At 37.1% G+C, this 19,560-nt stretch overlaps 1 protein-coding gene across 2 annotated transcripts in view; it reads left to right on the top strand.

Annotated features, from left to right (window-relative positions):
* Nucleotides 1-16,646, top strand: part of FOCAD (focadhesin) — a 95,280-nt gene extending 78,634 nt beyond the window's left edge. For both annotated transcript variants that reach the window (XM_054003141.1, XM_054003140.1), the window contains exons 31-45: nucleotides 502-621; nucleotides 1,495-1,617; nucleotides 2,476-2,553; nucleotides 2,936-3,007; nucleotides 3,172-3,274; nucleotides 4,397-4,477; nucleotides 5,798-5,926; nucleotides 6,950-7,065; nucleotides 8,258-8,518; nucleotides 9,213-9,302; nucleotides 10,766-10,943; nucleotides 12,356-12,453; nucleotides 13,402-13,653; nucleotides 14,763-14,838; nucleotides 16,210-16,646. In XM_054003141.1, coding sequence (XP_053859116.1) covers nucleotides 502-621; nucleotides 1,495-1,617; nucleotides 2,476-2,553; nucleotides 2,936-3,007; nucleotides 3,172-3,274; nucleotides 4,397-4,477; nucleotides 5,798-5,926; nucleotides 6,950-7,065; nucleotides 8,258-8,518; nucleotides 9,213-9,302; nucleotides 10,766-10,943; nucleotides 12,356-12,453; nucleotides 13,402-13,653; nucleotides 14,763-14,838; nucleotides 16,210-16,283 — 1,851 coding nt within the window. In that variant the 3' untranslated portion in view covers nucleotides 16,284-16,646. The remainder of the gene's footprint in view (nucleotides 1-501; nucleotides 622-1,494; nucleotides 1,618-2,475; nucleotides 2,554-2,935; nucleotides 3,008-3,171; nucleotides 3,275-4,396; nucleotides 4,478-5,797; nucleotides 5,927-6,949; nucleotides 7,066-8,257; nucleotides 8,519-9,212; nucleotides 9,303-10,765; nucleotides 10,944-12,355; nucleotides 12,454-13,401; nucleotides 13,654-14,762; nucleotides 14,839-16,209) is intronic.
* The last annotated feature ends 2,914 nt before the right edge of the window (nucleotides 16,647-19,560 follow it).

Raw genomic sequence — 19,560 nt, 5'->3', positions numbered from 1 at the left:
AAGTTAGACATTTGGCACACTTGCTTTGTTGGTAGTTCAGACTTCACTTATTCTCCACGGCTAAGGCAGAAGAACAGAAGAGCAATGCTGCTGGTGAATCCTTCTGCAAGGACAGGAGGCTGGTGTTGTGGGTGTGTCTGAGAGACAGTTCTACTTGCTCATTTTCTGGCCTGGTGGACCTGCTTGTAGTCCTGATGGGAGCACAGCATGCTGAGTATGCTTACATATATAATGATCAGATACTTGTGTTTAGAGAATAGCTACATTTGAGTGGAAGGTCAGGAGTTTAACCTCTGTAAAATCAGAAGTATTTCCAAGCTTTAGTTGTGTTTGTTTAACATTATTAGCATCAATGAAGAATCTTTCAGAGAGGAAATAAATATCTGAAAGTATAAACTGAAAATGTTATATCTTTTCTATTACGCTGGCACATTATTCAATGTGACCATTGCTACAGTGAGCTTGATTAGACACTAGTTAATGGAATAAATTTTTTTTCAGGTAGTTGCCTATTCTGTGGCCTGTTCCTGTGTCTCTGCTTTCAGTGTTGGAATCATAGAAGCAGCAGAGGCTGAGAAGGCTATGAGCAAGCTACAGACCTTAGCAGAAAATAATCAGCAGGTAATAATTCTGTATTTGGGCTTTGCTTCACTTCTCTTTCTCTCTTTATCTATTTAATATTGGATACTGCTTTACCTAAACTGCAATTCAAGACAATTATATTGATCTACTTTCATCATTAACTAATACTGATGAATGTATTTTGCATACTGTACAATTACTAAGACTACCATTTGATTCATTAATGAGTATAGCAATTACTAGACAGTGAAATAAAAGCAACTTGAATGTGTTTGACTGCATTTAGAAGAGAAATTGTTATATTTGATGTTTTTAGTCCCTGTATCCTACCATTTTTCGTCTCTTTATAGCATATTTCTATAAATTCTTTTTCTTTGTGGGAAAATACATCAACTGTGCTGTTCTGAATTTTTGCTTTCCCTGAACCACTGACAGTGCATAACTATAAATATAGCCACAGCTTCCTACAGGTGTGTGTTTCATCCCTAATGTCCTAGGGTACACTGCAAATTGCCAAAAATAATCTCCATATTTTAGTGCAAGTTCTTTTCTGGTTAATGTTTGCCAGGAAATGAAGGAGCCAGGGGAGGCAACCATTTTGAATCAAAGCCTGCTACATTAATCAACTGTTCAGAATGTTTATCTGAAAAATAGGAAATCAGAGCTAACTACCTGTGCTTTTTATCTTCATATCAAAAAATCTTCTCTAAAACAAAGGCTCTAGGTGTCAAAGATTTAATCTCAGAAAATCCCATATCACTTGAAATAAAGCATCTGGTATTCTAGACAAAGACATTACCTCTAATTGTTGGGAAATAATAAATATATAAGTAATGGTTCAATAATAAATATATAAAAGAATACAGACTCCTTTGTAAAATCTGTTTTTAATAAGTTCTTCTCACCTTACAGACCTACAGTTTTGCTTTAGCTTTAGGTGCAATAGTACATGGATTGTCAGCTTGTGGTCATGGGAAAGCTGAAGACCTGAGTAACAGAATTATGCCAGCCTGGATAAAAATTGTGCATGCAGAGGTAAAGGAGTTTGTATGCATATCCTGGGTTTTGTACTTGCTTTGTTGGTTTAGGGTTTGTTTTTTTTTTTTTTTGCGTGAGTGGGGTAGAGGAGGTGGGGAAGGGATGGTGTGCAGTTTAAAATTAACAGTAGGAACATAATTTTCCTTGCTTCTGCAGGAGTGATGTTAGGAAAAGTTAGGACTCTCTGAATATGCTGTTTGATCAATATTTGGAAGCAAGAGTATAACTTTGGGGTGTTTGCTAAAGGAAAAAAATCCCCGTTTCTCTTCTACTTGGATAACTTATGAGAAATGCTTATCTCAGTGAGGTCTTAATTTGGACATGTTCACTAATTTGGAACAGTGCTCAAGGATAAAGTCTAGGTTATTAAGTGAAAATGTCTTGTGAAATCAGCTGCTGCTTATCGAAACTAGAAAAAAGACGGGTGATTGTAGTGCCTTAGTCATTAAAATAATTTCAATTTATCTGGAAAAGTTAGGTGTTTCAAATCAAACTCTAAATTTACATATTAAGATTGCAGCTAAAGGTAATTATCAGTAAAGAAACTGGGTTTGAGTTGAATTGCACTGGTATATTTTGTGGAATACAGATTGTGCTAGGAAAACAAGTGATTTGTCAATCCATGATTATTTCAGATTTGGAGGAGTGAGAAGGAAGCTCCATCTAAAGCTTTCATTCATCAAGAGAGGGATTAGTAGTATCTACCATGCTGGAGTCTGATCTGAAAAGGCTGTTGGGATTAGAGGTGTACTAGTGATAGTAGTCATGGTTTTTAAGTTGGAAGAAATAAGCATTTGGTCCTACAGGAGTGTTGTGTCATCACATTGGCTCACTGGTCCTGAATTATGCTTCCAGGGTTCTCCAACAATGGAGCGTCTGGCTGCTGTCAGTGGGCTGGTTGCACTGGTGGGCTCTGAAGGTGGCATGATACAGGTCAGAATATGCAAGCAAATGGTACCTTAATCTCATGGAGAAATTTGCCTAGAAGGCAAGATGGGGTGCATCCTTCCCATTCCTACAGCAATGGCTGTAAACCAGGACATCGCATTTTTTCAATAATTCATGTTGCGTATGAACCAAGCAACAATGAATTGCAGTGCATAAAATGGTACTTGTTCCGTTTTGCCATCATATGGCCCATGTGCAATGCCACCGGGGAAAAGTTTTCAGCCATGTAAGCTTTCTCTTTTTCTCTCTCCCACTCCCAGAGAAAGGCATGAGTGTAAATGTAATCTGTTTTCAGAATTTTTTCTCTGTTTGTTGCTTCTTTTTTTATCTCTTACAAAATTAACTTTTTTTCCTTTTTCTCTTGCAGCTGAAATCAGAGGGCATTCAGTCCTCGCAGTTTCACAGTAAGCTGAATGAAGTGATCAGAACCCTTACACAGGTAAGAAGGTAGCCTGTGTTTCCTCTTTTGGATAATGTATTAGCATACCTTCACACCTTGCACAAGCAGGTTTCTGTTAAAAAGAAACTATGTAATATTTGTATCTAGCTTGAATGAGGCAGTGTAGAGAAATTTGTCTAACTATTGGTTTATTGTCTCAACAGATAATTAGTTTCTCAGAGCAGATTGGTCTTCAGACAAATGCAGCAAGACTTCTGGGACGTCTTCACATGTCCTGTTTGTCTTCTACCCAGAACAGGGCATCTGGTAAGATGCTTTATTACTGCTTCTTAAAGAACATATAGAAATAGCACATCACTAAAAAGACAGTGAGGAACACATGAGATAATATAAGTTAGACATGGCAGCCCTGTGAAGTGACATGACATGATCTCTTTGAATCAGAGATCTCATGGTCCTGTGTGCCTAAAGGTTGAAACATGAATCAGTAGGAATCAGTAATAGGATCCCCCACATCTGCTTTTATTTGTAGTATGAGAGTAAAGTTCTAAATTGTTCTGGTCAAACTTGTATATTGCTTCTTTATTTTTTTATAGGATAAACTGTAAACAGGTTTTACAGTTCCTATGGCACATGTATTTGACATCTACTCCATGCCTTTTAGAACTGATTAATCTACTATTTGCATTGGCACTTCCCACTCTATAAAAAAATCAGTACTTAAAAACTAGTCTATAACAAGACCAAGCTGACGTTTTAGAAGTATTTTTCTAGAACAGATCTTCTCTGGTTAGCTGAAATAAAAAAATAGTGTTCTGTGCCCTTTCAGAGGGGCTGATACATTGCTAATTTCACTGTTGTTTCAATATCCATTGGTAAAGGCTGGATAATTAGTCATTAATGAAATACCAGTAACAAGCAAAAGCTTATGAAGTTGAAGCTGTTCGCTTTGGTGTGAGCTAAACTGGGAACCAAAAATACAAAATGTAGATGAACATCGCAGAGAAAAGTCTCTCAAAGTTTCTGCTTTTATGTATCCCTGCATGCATGCATGCATGCCTAAGGTTAGATAGATATGGAATGTCTCTGCTGCGTTAAACTTCCTAAAATTTTGAATGCTTCCTTTCAAAGCCCAGCTTGCAGTGACCAATATATTTTTAAGGAAGTTCTTATCCCTGGCTCTTCAGTTGATCTGTGAATTATTTTTTTCCAGATCTGGCACCTTTCACCACCATAAATGTTTAGCTTGCTTTAAAGGTGAAAAGGCCAATACAGCTATCAATCTTGTGGTCTAAATATTCTGAGTCAGCTACAGCATCAGTTAGCTGAAACACAGCTCAGTTTGGCCTTTAATTTTACCTAGGAGCAGAAGGTTATAATTTTTGCTGATGATGTTTTAGAATATAAGCAGTCTTTTTATCTTCACAGTTCCTCCAGATTTTAGTTACTTACCTGTAAACAGCTTTATCAGGGCAGCCATTGACTTTGCTATTGAAAGTGGAAAGAAAGGTAAGGATCAAACTACAGTATTCCTCTGAGAAATTTGTTTCGGCTATAAAAGATGATCTTAAACACTTGCTTTTATTTGCTAAGAGAACTTTTCTAAGTACAAATTTGAACTTTGCTGATGTGAGGTATTGAAAATAGAAATTTAATTATACTCAAAATATAAGGAAATATTGTGTAGTTAGTACTTTAGTTTTCTCCACCTGATTTTTGACTTTTAAAACCCTTTTCCCTTCCCTCTCTGTTGGTGAGATGATGCTACTTCCCTGTGAGAATGAAAGTCAGATCATTTTTAAGTGTTAGCCTGTATGCCCAGTTAATACTCCCATCATCAGGCCGACTTTATGCTGCCCCTTATTTCAGTGATGCTGTGTCACCAGATGACACAAGGAAAAACGATGCACCACAGCTTTGGTCACGATGAAGAGACTAATTTATTTTCTCTGCCTCCAATCTTTTATAGTTCTCAAAAGGTGCCAGTGGATTGGAGGGTGAACGTGCCACCTCTCCAATGACACTGGACAAACTACCTGTACATCAAATTTCTCCGCCTCTATGAAAGAATGCAAAACAATAGGTTGTTTACAGAAAGTTGTGTGGGAAACTTCTCTACAAGAATGTAAACTCAGAAGGCTTTAGAAAGCTCTTGAAAATCAGGGCGACAATGCTGGATTAAGATTCTCTGTAACAAAGTGGTATTAAAAAGATTACTGCTGGGATAGATCCAAAGAAGCCTGAAGAAAGTATGGTCTTACATGAGGAAGCCTGGTAAAAGAGAGATGTCTCAGAGTAGTCTTAAGCAAGATAGAGGATTGCTTCTATGTGGAGTTAAGTGAGCTCACTGCTGTCCTATGAAGCAAGCTTTGCTTTAAATGGAGGTTAAAATGCCTATGTTTTGATTCCAGGAGGACTGAGTCAACTTATGTTGACATAACACGGTATGTAGCAAAGGTTAGCACTTATCTGACTGTTCTTTTGGCCTTCATCTACAAGATGAGAAAGGAAAGCGGTGTCAGAAAACTTTGCTGTTCTCCCAATAAGAAATGCAAAATTGCTACCTTACTAGATGAGTGATATCTATAATTAACTTGTAAATTGACTCAAGAACAGGGGACCAGAAAGTTTCTATTTATTAGTAACAAAAAACCAGTTTGACAGGACATTAAAAATGTAACTGTTCATTATAAATGAAATGGCTAATTCTCAGACACAAAAGGAAGTAACAGTGATTTTGTAACACTTTTCAGTTCTTTATTACAGCTGAGCTGTTCAGTAAAATATGTGTGTATAAAATTTAGACTCTGACCAAATCTTCTGTTCTAGGCCCTGAATCTGTCCCAGCTGAGCTGGTGAAAGTAGCACTGGCACCCATTGCATTAGTTGGAGAAAGCCATCAATATCCACCTGTAAACTGGGCATCCATTCTTTCTCCTTTGATGAGGCTGGACTTTGGTAAGAGTAGTAGTTTTCTATTAAGACTTTTGTATTTGTCACAAGAGTTCTTTACTAATGCAGCTTTCATAAACTTTGGAGTCTTCTTCAGGGCTTGAAGTTAGTGCAGTGGTTAGTTTTATTATGCTTTCAAGACTGACTTTTTAGTGTTTGCAAGTATATATTTGTCATCACCATGTGGACATTGTTTTAGCTGAAGAAAAACTAAAGATCAGAGCTGAGAAGTTCCCTAAAACATTGGTGAAAGTGGCCTGAATATTTAATTTGTACTATTTATATAAGATCCCATCATAAAACTCAACTAATTGTATCCTGCTACTAATAATTGCTAAATGCTTGCTCCAGTGCCCATGTCAGAGCCTTCATGCCACTTTTCCACATATTTGAACAGTTTGGTAGTTCATCTAGCTATAATTAGTTTGAAATACACTTTCTACAAAATTACACTGGGTAATAACTTCCAAAATAATGGAAAAAGATTTCTGTACTGAGGTCTGCCATTCTATACTGAGGTCTGCCATTCTGATGAAGAGCTGAAACTTGTTAAATGTCTGGAGGGTTTTTTAAATTCCTGCTTTTCACTTAGGAGTCTTACTTTTGTAAATCAGGGAATTTGCAGAGGAAACAGTACATCTGTTTTGGGGCTGGTTTTAGATTTCAGACAGCATCATAGTCCAGGAATATTGACTTATTTTTCCTTCTGTGAATTAAATCTTGACTTTATTTGGCAAGGAGGGGTTTTTTTTCCTTTAATTTTTACTTTTCTTAGCATTCCCACATTTTTGTTCCTGAGTAAATTGAAATAACTTGAACAAATGCTGATACTTCTTGCTGAAAGTGCATGAATGTAAAGAGGAGTCTTCTAACATCTATGTGTTAAAAGCTTTAAGTAGGATTTTTAGAAAAATAAATTGTAATGTAATGTTCTAGTAGAACAATAACCCTCCTTTATTTTATGAGTTGAGAATAAATTTAAAGGGAAAATATTTTCTTTATAACTTAGTTCGTTTTCTTCCATTTTAGGTGATGAAGTAAAACATCTCTGTCTTGAACTGGCTGTAACACAAGCCCAGTCATCTCAAAATGCAGCAATGCTTTTAGGGATGTGGGTGGCACCTCCCCTTATCTACAGTCTCAGTGTATGTATGTCAGAAAACTTGTGGGAGTTCAACACCTCTTTCATATAAAATTCCTCAGTGACAATGTTTAGGCTGTCTTACCAGAAAAGGATTACTGGGTTCAGAATTCTTCAGAAACACCATTTAGTGAGTATTTATAGTGTGAGAGAGGTTATTCTGGGGCCTTGAAATTCAAGGCAGACTTAAGACCTACTACAGTCACTTTATTGCTTAAAACCTATAGTGCTTATAACTGGAGACATAAAGCATGGCATGTAGGGAGAAAAAGTATCTTTTATTATGCCAGCTAAAAGTCTTAAAAAAAAGGTCCATCCTAATCTGTCCAAAAGCTTACCTACTTTTTTTGGCAAGGTCTCTTGATCTAGCTAACTAGTAAAAAATGCTACGTCTTGAAAACCTTGCCTTAATTTTGTAGATACCCAACAGACTGACCTACAGTATAATCAAATTTGGTCTTATCCTTCATCGCTGTTCTGCTGTTCTGGAATTAAAAGGTGGATTCCATGGTATAGTACGTAAAACTCCCTAAATCCCACACAACACTTGACTGCACATTTCTGTCACTTTATCCAAGTTCAGGAGCAGATTAATGAAAATTCTCAGAAAATTAATTGCTTGTTTCTGTGATGTCTTCAAGGAGTGTTTTTTGTTTTAATTCATTAGTCTTAGATATGCAAATATTTGCTGGCAGTTTTAAGGTACATGATTGGTAAGGTACCAAAAAAAGATTTTCCACTTTTCCAGCTGCAGTGGGAATTTGAGGTCACAAAATAAGGTGAGCCACAGAGAACTGAAGCTCTGCATTTCGTATTCATTCTTTTTCACTAGCCAGCAACATTCATGGTTCTATGGCTATAATACTTCGGTCATTGACTGTCTAGACAGTCAATGCTTTAGGTAGGAATTCAGTGGCCACTGTATAAAAAATTGCTCTGTCTATATGGAGATGTGATCTCTATTGAAAGTAAGTTCTTCCATTTTTAATTAAAACAGAATAATGACATGTTTGAACTCTTTTTAATTCAAAAAATTGATCAAAAATGGGAAGAAGAAAAGAATGGAGAAACATTTATGACTTTAACTGCTTTTATAAGTTGTGTTTGCACTACTCTTTTTATAATTTTATCCAACAGTAGTTCAAGGTCAGTGAAGAGCTAGAATTTGAAACTGAGCAAAAATTTTTCCTTTTCAGATGAAAACTCTGAAATACCTTTTCATGTCCCTGTCCCTGTGGATGCAACATGTTGCAGAAGACAAACTGCAGTCTTTTACTGAAGTGCTTCTGATACAACAATTTGAAGTGAAGAACCAGAAGAGAAGCCCAGAAATTGTCCAGTGTGTTCTACAGGGGCTCATCCAGGCAATGAAACTTCCCAACCCTGCCCAGTTTTGCTGGAGCCTTTTGTGTCAAGCTGTGGAGAATATATATGAGCTTCTTCCAAATGAGGTTCAGGTAAGGAGTATGTATAAGGTGTATGAATACTGTTGCTAGGTACTTTTTTAATGATGGTAAGTCCTATCATTAAAAAAGTAATGATGGTAAGTCCCATCCCAGTAATAATAATTTTTAATAGGTTTTTTTTTTATGATGGTAAGTCCTATCTTTTTGCACTGATGCATCAGATTCAAAACATGAATTAGATGTTCAATTTTAAATTATATTAGTTAAATTAGCAGCATAATTTCAATTTATGGTTATTTTAGAATATGGTTGTGAAACCTATCTAATGTGCACTCCTTCCTCATAAACAATTTGGTAATGGAAAATTACAGTATTAGTACTGAAATAAATTTTAATAAAAGAGAAGAAGTAAACAATGAGAAGGCTTTCTTTTTCCCACAGAGGATTCAGCTTCTCACAGTGATTTAAAGAAACTATTTAGCTACAGAAAATACTTCCAAAGAATGGCGCTTTGCCATTAAAAATAAAATAAACTCTTTGAAAGTATTCAAATATCATTGTTCTTGTGGATTGATGTACATCAAATTCCCCAGCAAATACAGAATTTCTAAAATAGATTAAGTGAGGCTAGAAGATAGATTAATTATTCATCATTATCACTTGCAAGTTCCTAAACTCACCAATTTTCATGATGAAGAAAGCCAGAAATAGACATTTAGACATGCATTTACTTTTCTGTTTGCAGGGAGGTGAACTGGAGATGTATATTGATGTAGCAAGATGTATTTCAGAAATGGCTGATTCAGAGATCAATCGCATTGTCCAGATCCCCAAGGTAATTATGTTTGAATTATGCTCTTTTATCACCAGATCATATGAAACAAGCAACCTTCTCATTTTTATTGTCACCAGACTATTTTAGCTCACTGGGAGCATTAATTGTTTTACCTAACATGTAGGTAAGAGTGTTCTGGATCTAATCTGCAGGCAGTAGAGAAGCAGAAGTGATAAGAATCCATATCCCAAACTTTCTCAAAGCAACTGAAGTACTCATGGTTTCACCTGGGAGGTTTGAACAGGAGAGTCTTAACTAATGTGGAGAGGTGGGGGTTGGCCTCTTCTCTCAGGCAACCAGTCCTAGACAGGACAAGAAGGACAGTCCTAAGCTGTGCCAGGAGAGATTTAGACTGGACATTAGGAACAATTTCTTCACAGAAAGGGTGATTAGACCTTAGAATGGGAATGTCACACCAGGGAGATGGTGGAGACAATGTCCCTAGAGATGTTTAAGGAAAGACTGGATGTGGCACTCAGTGCTGAGGTCTAGTTGACATGATATTGTTGAATCATATGTTGGACTTGATAATCTCATAGGTCTTTTTCAACCTAACTGATTCTGGGAATTACTTCTGATAGCAGAACAGCAATGGTGTGAACCAGAGTGGTGTTATATCTTCTAAATCCCAATTATGCAAAGAGCAGACCACAGTCCTCTTTGGTTAATATACTCACCTGCTTGAAATTGGACTGTAAATGCATCATGGTGACTAGCTGTCCTTGAACTGGCGGATCTGTGCTTCTGTTAAAAATGTGAATTAATTGACTGAAAAACCTTTCATTCTTGACTTCATGTTCTATATTTACATTCACACTCAGAATGTTTCCTGGTGGACAAGATGACTGAGGATGATAATGTGAAAAAAAAGCTTTTATTTTGTAGCTCACAAGTGGAATCAATTAGTGGAGGAATTCTTAGCAGCTGAAATGCTAAGGAAATGACCTGTGTGGAAGAACTTAATGTTTTCAGATCAAGCTTCTAAAAACAAACGTTGGTGACATAAAGCAGCAACCCCCTCCCCATTCTGTTTGCTGTGAAACTCACTAGAGCATCAAGCATTCAAATAGGTTGTGGAAGCTGAACTGTCATTTCCTTGTATTTTTCACTTCTTATTTCACACTGGAAAACATTATTTAAGGAAACTTCTTTTTGTCACTACAGTGTATCTGTCTTATAAGAAGACTTAAGTGTCCAGAACTGTTAAGCTGGTTCATTCCATTTCAAAGGGGAATGTAAAATTTAAAGCAGTATGAAAACAGGCTGTACTGAGTTAGACTTTGCTGGCCTCTTTCAAACAGTGTAAAGTTCAAGTAGCATGTACAGTCTTCTGTGTAATATGTCTTAAGGAAAATGAAGTCATTCAAAGAGTTTCTTACTTTTTTTTATAAAGAGGAATGCAGAATTTAGTGTTTCCACAAGAAATATACCTTTCAATTTAACATTTTTTATTGCATTTGCAGAACAATATAGAGAAGGCCACATTCATGAAAGTGTATTTAGTTTCTCAAGGCAGATTGTCTCTGACAAACTTGAGTGCTGTGATTCATACTGTGGCAGGATATCACCAGAAGGAAAATATTTTATGGATGTTCCTGCATAGTTTCTATCATGCTCGCATTGTGAGACATGAAAATACAGGTAAGATTATGCTTAAAGAAAAATGAACTATGCAACCAACAGATATTTATGAATCTACAATAATTCTATCTCTCCTTTAAAATAATTTCAAGATGGTTTAACTAAAGTGTTTCCAAATTTTTCCATATTAGAAACTACTGTCTTCAGAATTCTTTTATTATTCAAGTACTCTGCTTTTTATATTTTTCTCCAGTTACTTCTTTTTCTGTGGTCCAGCTACAAGTCATTTGTTTCATCAATGTGGTTTACAGACCAGAGTTTTAACTAGATCTGTGTCTCCCGCTCTTTTTAGGGTAGTGTTACAGATGCACATAGTACCTTAGAGACCTCTTAATACTGCAATTCTGCTAACTATCTGACCTAAAATCTGACTTAACTGTATGTGACACAGAAGGTGGGGGAATGTTCCCATGAGACTGGTTGAACTAGGGAGATAACTTCCTTTCCTGAACTCCTTGCACTGATTTAACACAGGAAATAAATTGCCTTTTTTTCCTCTTCATACCTCTACCAGATAGTCATCTGGTGGGTTAATGATTTGGGCTGGTTCACCTATGGGTCTGACAAAGCATAGGGGCTGATGCAAGAGAAGTAGGAGAATCACACAGGAAGATAAAGAAGGAACAAGAACAGAAGGATACAAGAATGAGGTCTCGTTTTCATGGCAGAAAGGTTTTTGTCTGCTTGTGTTCACTGAACAACTTCAAAGCATTATATTGCCAGATGCCTTAGCTGCCAGCTGTGTTTGAAGAACTTCAGAGAGTAGTGAGCTTTAACTGAGTGAAGTGAGGATTCTTTGGGTAGAAGAGGACACAGCATGAAAGGGGGCACTTGTAAAGATTACATGGACATAGTAATGTATGATGTAATGCGGTCTTGGTGGTGAGCATGGTTATTAGCTTCTAGGAGGTAGAACAGATTATGGATAGCAGAATCTGAATCAATGAAATGTCTTCCATCCTTGAGATGAATTGAGGGCTGATCTTATTTGCATGCTTTGACCATATTTTACTGACCCTCTCAACACTGTAGGCCCATTTTCACAGTAATTTGCTCATTGAGGAAGGCTTTAAGGTTCTGTAGCAGTCATATGTGCAGACTTGGTTAGTGAGTCCTGCAGGCTGCCATTATGTGAAATAATTCTCTCTCCGTTTTTTGTTTGGTTTTTTTTTTTGTGTGTATGTGTGTGTTCAGTGTGTTGCCTGCATTATAAGCAACATTTTTGTACTATTTAATGGCCTGTATGTTTTCTGTCAGTGGTAGAATTAATCAAATGTGATAGTGGTGTTGGTGATCTTTGTTCTTCTACAGTTGGTACTTTCCTGCTATAGTGATTTTCTGTGCTTGCTTTTTAATGAAAAGCAGTGCATTCTAGTGTTTGACATGAGTCAGTGTTCTTACTCTTTTTCTAGGAGTTCTGAAAAGAATGGACTGGATGTTAGACCTGATGGGCTACATTAGAAATGTAGCATACAAGTCAACACCCTTACAAAATGTTGATCTGAAAGAGGTAATGGCTGTGAAAATTATTTGGAGCAAGGACAGAAGCAAGTTCTGATATATTTTGCATTTTTCCTCAGTAATAAGAATTATTCCCCATGCTTTTGCATTTAGAAGATTGTGATCCTACCACCAGAGAGAAGATCTTCACAATTTTTGTGATTTAATGTGTATTTAAAACTCTTACTTTAAAATAACCTTTACATTTAAGTTATGATAGAACCTTAAGGCAACTAAAGGAAATAATTTCTTTAAATTTACTGTATTTAGAACAATTGAAGGAAAATTTTAATTCACTAGTAGATCTGTCTAGGCAGGTCAGAACTCTGTAGTTTCTGGTTCTGAGAGGGCTTGGACAGTTTTAGAGAAATAATGTTGTTCACCTATTTTTGGCCTTCTGTTGGAGGACATAAAATAAGCTGCTGCTTAGATCAGAAGGACATTAATTACATTGCTGCAATGTTTCCCAAACATTTATAGCACCACAAGGGTGGCCATCTCTGATTTCCCTCAACAGTCAGGTTGCTGTGAAAAAGTTCTTTCCCCATTTTAAATGAGTTGTGGATCAGCTTTAATCTAAAGCTGATCAAAATAATAATAATCTAAAAGATTATTTTAGAAGAGTGTGACTTTTCTTTCAGTAGACATCTTAGTTTGAATTTATAAAGAGGCTTATGCTCTTAGCATAGAAGGACATTAAGAACTTCTTAGTTCTTATATTGTGAATTTTACCTGAATTTTTAGATTATTGTTTTTAAGAGCAAGTCATCATCTGGATTTTGGTCTTGGGTTTTTGGTTGGTTTCTTTTTTGGATTTTTTGTTTTGAGTTTTGAGTTCTTTTTTGAGGTTTTTTGTTGGGTTTTCTTGGTGAGGTTGTTTTGTTTTGTTTTGTTTTGTTTTTTTCTCCTTCTGTATTATTCATTTAATGAAGTGCATTTTTGCCTTTTACTTGTTTAGTGCATAGATTTCCTCCTGTGGCTGTTTGCAGCTTCTGTCTTGGCCTGGGCTGACCATGGTGCACCATTACTGCTTGGCCTCAGTGCTGACTGGTCACTGTGGAAACACCACATGGTATCACCAGAATTACATGAGGAACACATTGGCAAGCACCCCACTGACAAGTTTGCTGTGCAAGAGACTCTCACTCTCCTTCCAAGTAGCCTTTCCCTTTTGCTGGCTAAAGAACCGTGGAAAGAACAAACACAGAAGGTAAAATTGCATATAGTGGTAAGCACTTTACATGAGAAAGCACTCCGTTTTTGGTAGTCACCTTAAATCTTGAGATTTCATTTCCTTTATATTTTATTGCATCTGAATTGTGACCTCACTTTATTTTTGATCAGATATGAGAGTAGTTTCTTAAAAAAAAAGCCAAAGCTGGGAGTCAAACTCTTAAGAAAATACAGGCAAGAGAAGAGAATTGGGAACTGCTGGTAGCAAGGCAGTGTTTTAAACACTGAAAGAAGGATCCTCTGCAGCTGGACACACCATACTGTAAATTCAGAGCAGTCAAAGATCTTCTTCACGGTTTGCAGTGTGTGTCATTTATTTTGAAGTATGAGTTGAAAATAAATGTGGAAAATTGTGCCTAATTTGGCAAACCTACTGTGCAATGCATGTAGTTGCTATATGTGGAAGTACTGTTACTAATCTATAGATAAGCTGTTTTGTGCAAACTGGAATCTGTTGAGAACTGGTTTCTCTGAGCATGCTTCTGTTCTCAGAGTTACCCCTGAAATCAGAATTCAGAATGTCAGAGGAATGCAGGGGTGAGCTGTTAGTATGCAAGTGCCTAATTAGGTTTTAAGGAAGAATGTGAGGCCTTGCCCTGAAAATCATCCTTATGAGTTTAGATACCACATTGTCATCCAGGCACCCTACACTGCCAGAAAAAAATAACAAAAAATGAGAGAGGTCAAAAGAGGAACAAAGGCAATAAGAGTTCTGAAGGATTTGCAGTAAAACATTTGGACAAGAGACTGATAAGAAAGAATTATATTAATAGGTTAAAGGTATGAACAGGCAAGCTGGAGGCAAGCTGTTTAGTGTGCCTTCTTCTTACAAAGAATTATTGCTGACATAATGAGAAGGAACAAAGGGAGTTTCAGATCCAGCTATGGGAAGGATTGCACTGATAGGGAGAAAACACTCTAGGGTGTTTGTTTACTTTGGGCAGAAGCTTCATTGGCCACTGCCTCTGATTTGATAACTGAATTTAGCAGAAATCAAATATTGTCTGTCAAACTTAAAATAATTCATCGTGTTCTGATACAGGGGCTCTTTTAATTCAGATTTTTTTCATATATTTCTATCTTCAGTTTATTGAGTGGCTGATCAATATGATGGAATGTCCTAAGGAAGCATTATCAAAATCTTCCATGGACCTGCTGAAAGGTAATATATTTTTAATTGCGTCCTCATTTTTCCATAAAGGTCAGTACAGATCAAAATGCAGTTGTTATAAGGAGTGAGATTTTGTCTTTGAGGTAATTGTCACAGGTAAGTTGACATTCTTGTCTGTAACACTTTACATTTGGTGTTTCATCTTCTGATGCTTAGCACTTAGAGTCCAAAGGACCTAGAGGTACATCTAGTGCACAAGATTATTTCATTGATAGATCTGTCTGTTGTTTTTGAAGTTACCCTTAAAAATAAGATGCAATATACTATCATGAAATCTTCCGGTGCTAGAATACAAATCAGTATTTAGTATTCAGTATTAGGTGCAAGTAAAGACTTTGCTGTGTGGAAGGGGTAAGAGGTGTGAACTAAGACAGCCTAGTAAAGGAGTCTGAGAAAAAATGAAAGAGAAATGAGGGTTGCTGAAAAAATACATGAAAAGAAAGATGGTAAGTAAACAATATGTTTAGTTACGGTAGGAGCTGTAGCCCTAGCATGCATCCTATTGCTTACTTACATATGTAGGATCTGTGCAAGTCATTTTAAGAGGACACCACAAATATTCTCAAGTGAATAAGAGACCTTGTGCTTCTTTCCATGAACACAATGCATTTCCTTTGGACCATCTGATTTGTTGGACCTAAACAAGGCTTCTTGAAATCTAGTTATTAAGTTATTTGCATTAATAGTATAATTACCCTTATTTTGATGTCTGCAATCTCTGATAAATTCCCCTATAATGTCTGCTAATCTCCCCCAGAAGCAATGCTAAGGGCTGTTGGAGAACCTCTTCTGTATATCAGAGAGTTCTGATATTCACCATATTTTCTCAGTATGCCCTGATAGAGATAAGTCACTGTTCCCCTTGAGCTTCACATTGTTTTTTTCCTTTTACATACTAGAACATGAAACTTCCATCTGAATAACTAGACTGTGACTAGGTTAGTTACTGGATTTTGACTAAACACATGATTCTTTCAAATTGAATTAAGAAATCAGTGATTTGCATTTCCAATCAGTGAATTGAGCAGAGGACTTAAGACTTTGTGCTTCTGTTCTTCACAGTGCTTCCTATGTCCTGGCTTGCATCAATGCTCATTGAATTTGAACTTTCTGCAATGTTGGTTGATCTGTGTGCCTAATTGGTTGATTAATTAGAATATGATGTGATATGATTTCAGCAGGAGATGTGCCACAAAGCAAAGGAAGGGCCTAGTACATGACAACAAGTGAAAGAATTACGAAAAGAGTCAGTAAAAGGAGACCTAAACTTATACCTATGCTAGTAAAATTACTAGGAAGAATACTCTCATATCTTTTTCTTTGGACTGCACAACTTAATGTAATTTGTCCCTGTCTTCACAGTTACACTTCTGGCCTTGAGGTCTCTTGCAGAGTTCAAGAAGAAAGCAGTATGGACTAAAGCTTATAGGTGGTAGCTACACACCGCACCTTATCCAGTGAAGAAAACTGTCCATACTTGGAAACATAATATTATTATTCAGGCATCAAGAAGCTGTATTTCAAAGAAATTTCCTGTCACAAGATTTTTATTTGGGTTTGAGTTTTTTTTACCCTTTTGCTTCATACAAAAATTCCTATGAAAAGCAATATTTTGTCTTTAAGTGATGTGTTATTGTTCTGCAAATGTGCTGAATCTAAATGAGAAAATTGAAATATTCACTTTCAATTGAATTGTTTCAGTGACATCTGGGAACCTCAAAAACTGGAGTGGAATATTCCTTTAATTCATGGAAGCTTTGAAGGAATGGCTGAAAATAAAGCAAACTAGTAAAATTTGATGGATATAGCGTATTTACTAAAGTATATTTTAGTGTAACAGACTTGGAATGAGCATTACTTTTGAACTGGTAATCCTTCCTTTAGTAATAACTTCTTGTGCAGTAATGGCAACACATTATGACTATATAGTGTGAGCAGGATTTTTGAAGAGGGATGGGTATGCATGTCAGGTTTGCAGTGCTTTATAAAGATTGCTGAAATGAGTCAATGGTGCTGATGGCTGTTGTATCTGCAGCTCCAGGACAGTTGCCATTTTCTTTCCACTTGTAACTGTTCTTGTCTCCTTGACACTTCTCTGCACATAATGAGAGTTTTTCCTCTGCCTCTAGGGAAAAGGGACAATATAGCAACTCTTTTCCACATTTATCATCTTAAATAGATTAGCCCCTGCTATTTTCCTTATTTATTACTTTTTTCTTTCTGAAGGAATAGAGACTTTTTCACTTTGCAAACTTGCCAAGATAGGTATTAAAAGAGATTTTATATTTTTTAGCAATCCTCTTAGCTGAAGTAGACAAAAATTAACTGAATATAATTGGGCACTGTTCCCTAGTATCTTTCAAAACAGTGCTGGTAAGAGCATTGTTGATTTTTGATCAGGTTGAAGGAAATTGTATTTCCATACATCTACAAGATACACCCCACTGGAGGAATTATGTTATTTTCAGGACTAATAACATTTCCTCTGTTAAAGAAATTTTCCTCTGACTTCTTGGTCACTTGGTCTGTTCGCCCTGGAGAAGAAGAGACAGAGGAGAGTGAGTCCTCAGCGCAGTTACAACTTCCTTGTGAGGGGAAGAGGAGGGGCAGGCACTAATCTCTTCTCTGTAATCTCTTCTCTGTAATGACCAGTGACAGTACCTGAGGGAATGGCCTGAAGCTGTGTCAGGGGAGGTTTATGTTGTTGGCTATTAGAAAAAGGTTCTTCACCCAGAAGGTGGTTGGGCACTGGAACAGCTCACCAGGGAAGTCGCACCACCAACCTGACAGAGCTCAAGAAGCACACAGTGCAACTCTTGGGTTTGTTCTGTGCAGGTCCAGGAGATGGATTTTGATGGTCCTTATGGCCCCCTTCCAATTCAGAATAATCTATGATTCCATGACTCTTTCTAGGATTTTCTCATCCAACAGAGTACTGTGTGAAGGCTGAGCATTTCTTCAGTGATTGGGTGTGTGGAGGATTAATGCAGTACTTGTTTGCCTTTCCAAAATAGTGGATAATTAGTGGTAGGTTTCTGCTGCATATGCAACTCTATACTGAGAAAACTGTCTAAAGGTGAATGTGCAGAAGGACTCACTGAAAGTCCTTGTGAGCAAGTGTGCATATCAGTTCATTACATTTCCATTTGTGTGCACTTCTAAGTAATCTCTAACAAAGCCAAATATGTCACATTGTAATGGTCCATTTTTAATGTACTGTTTCAAACTAACTTACACCTTTAATCATCTCAGTTTGCATGTTGATTAGCATTTTAATTCAGATGAAATTTTGTCTTTTTTAAAGGAAATAACTGTGTGATGTCGACTTGCTGTGTTTCAGTTTGCATAGAGGAGCACTATGTAAACATCTGAATTAACTAAATTCCTACTGATGTGTAGTAGAACATGGAAGCCAAGGGATGGCATAGCATGGCCTGAGGGTGGCAATGCTTACAGTGCTGCAAAGAGCACTGAGAGTTTAAGAGAGTATTTGAAATGTTCGAACACCAATGCACACGATACAAGAAATAAACAGGATGAATAAACAATGCACCAATGCACACGATACAAGAAATAAACAAGGATGAACTGGAAGCATTTGTCAGTTCCCAACGCTATGAGATTGGGATTAGTGAGACTTAGTAGAATGAGTTCCATGACTGGAGTGCTTGCATGCAGGGCTATAGGCTGTTCAGGAGGGATAGGCAAGGCAGGCAGGCAAGGCAAAGGAGTTGCATTGGAAGACACAGTTTTCACTGTCATTCCTTGCAGTGGAATAATGTGGTTGAAAGCCTCTGTGTGAGAATAAGGGAGATGGAAAACAAAGCAGATGTCATTGTAAGTGTCTGCTGCTGTTCACTCAGTCACAATGCTAGCAGTGATTATTTAATCTATAGGCAATGAGGAGACATCTCTGGACCAGTAGCCCTTGTTCTTATGGAAAATGTCAGTTTCCTGGACATCAACTGGAAGTGCCAGACAACTGTACAAGGAAGTCTCAGAAATTCCAGAAGTGTGTTGAAGATTATTTCTTGCCACAAGTATTCATTGAGACAAAATGAAAGATGTCCCCTCAATTTTCCCCCTGCCCCTCCCCATCCCCAACTTGAGGTTTGTGAATAGGGAAGGAGAAGATGGGATTTTTAGGTGGCTGTTTTGGCCACAATAATCATGAGTTTAAACCACAAGTTTAATTTTTTTGGTGTAAATGAGAAACAAGTCATCAGAGTTGCTATCCTAGATTTCAGGATAGCAAATCTTAAACTGCTTAGGAAGCTAGTTAGCAGTTATTTTCAAGGCTTAGAGCTCCATGAGTGTTGGTCCATTTTTAAGAGCAACCTTTTAGAAAGACAGGAACAAGCAAATCACACTATGCCAAAAGTCAAGCAAGAAGGGCAGAAGAGCAGCTTGGCTGAACAGGGAACTCCAAAGAATGATCTCTGTAAGAGAGGTCAGGCCTCACAGGATGATTACGGAGCTGTGGTTTCCATGTGTAGGGAGAAAACATGAAAGTCCAAAGCTCAGAGTTGAAACTGGCTAGCGTTGGGTCAGATTAAAAAGAAATTCTGAGTACATTTAGAGCAAGAGAAGATCTAGGGAAAATACTCAACCAATTCTTGATGAAGGTAGTCAGCCTGAACAAAGGATGAGGAAAAGGCAGAGGCATTATAATGCTTTTTCATCAGTCATTAATAACACTGATACACACTGGTC

Source organism: Vidua macroura, chromosome Z, assembly GCF_024509145.1.
Source record: "Vidua macroura isolate BioBank_ID:100142 chromosome Z, ASM2450914v1, whole genome shotgun sequence".
Lineage (NCBI taxonomy): Eukaryota > Metazoa > Chordata > Aves > Passeriformes > Viduidae > Vidua > Vidua macroura.
The sequence above is the reverse complement of the archived record's forward strand: the minus strand, read 5'-3'. Positions and strand labels throughout refer to the sequence as shown.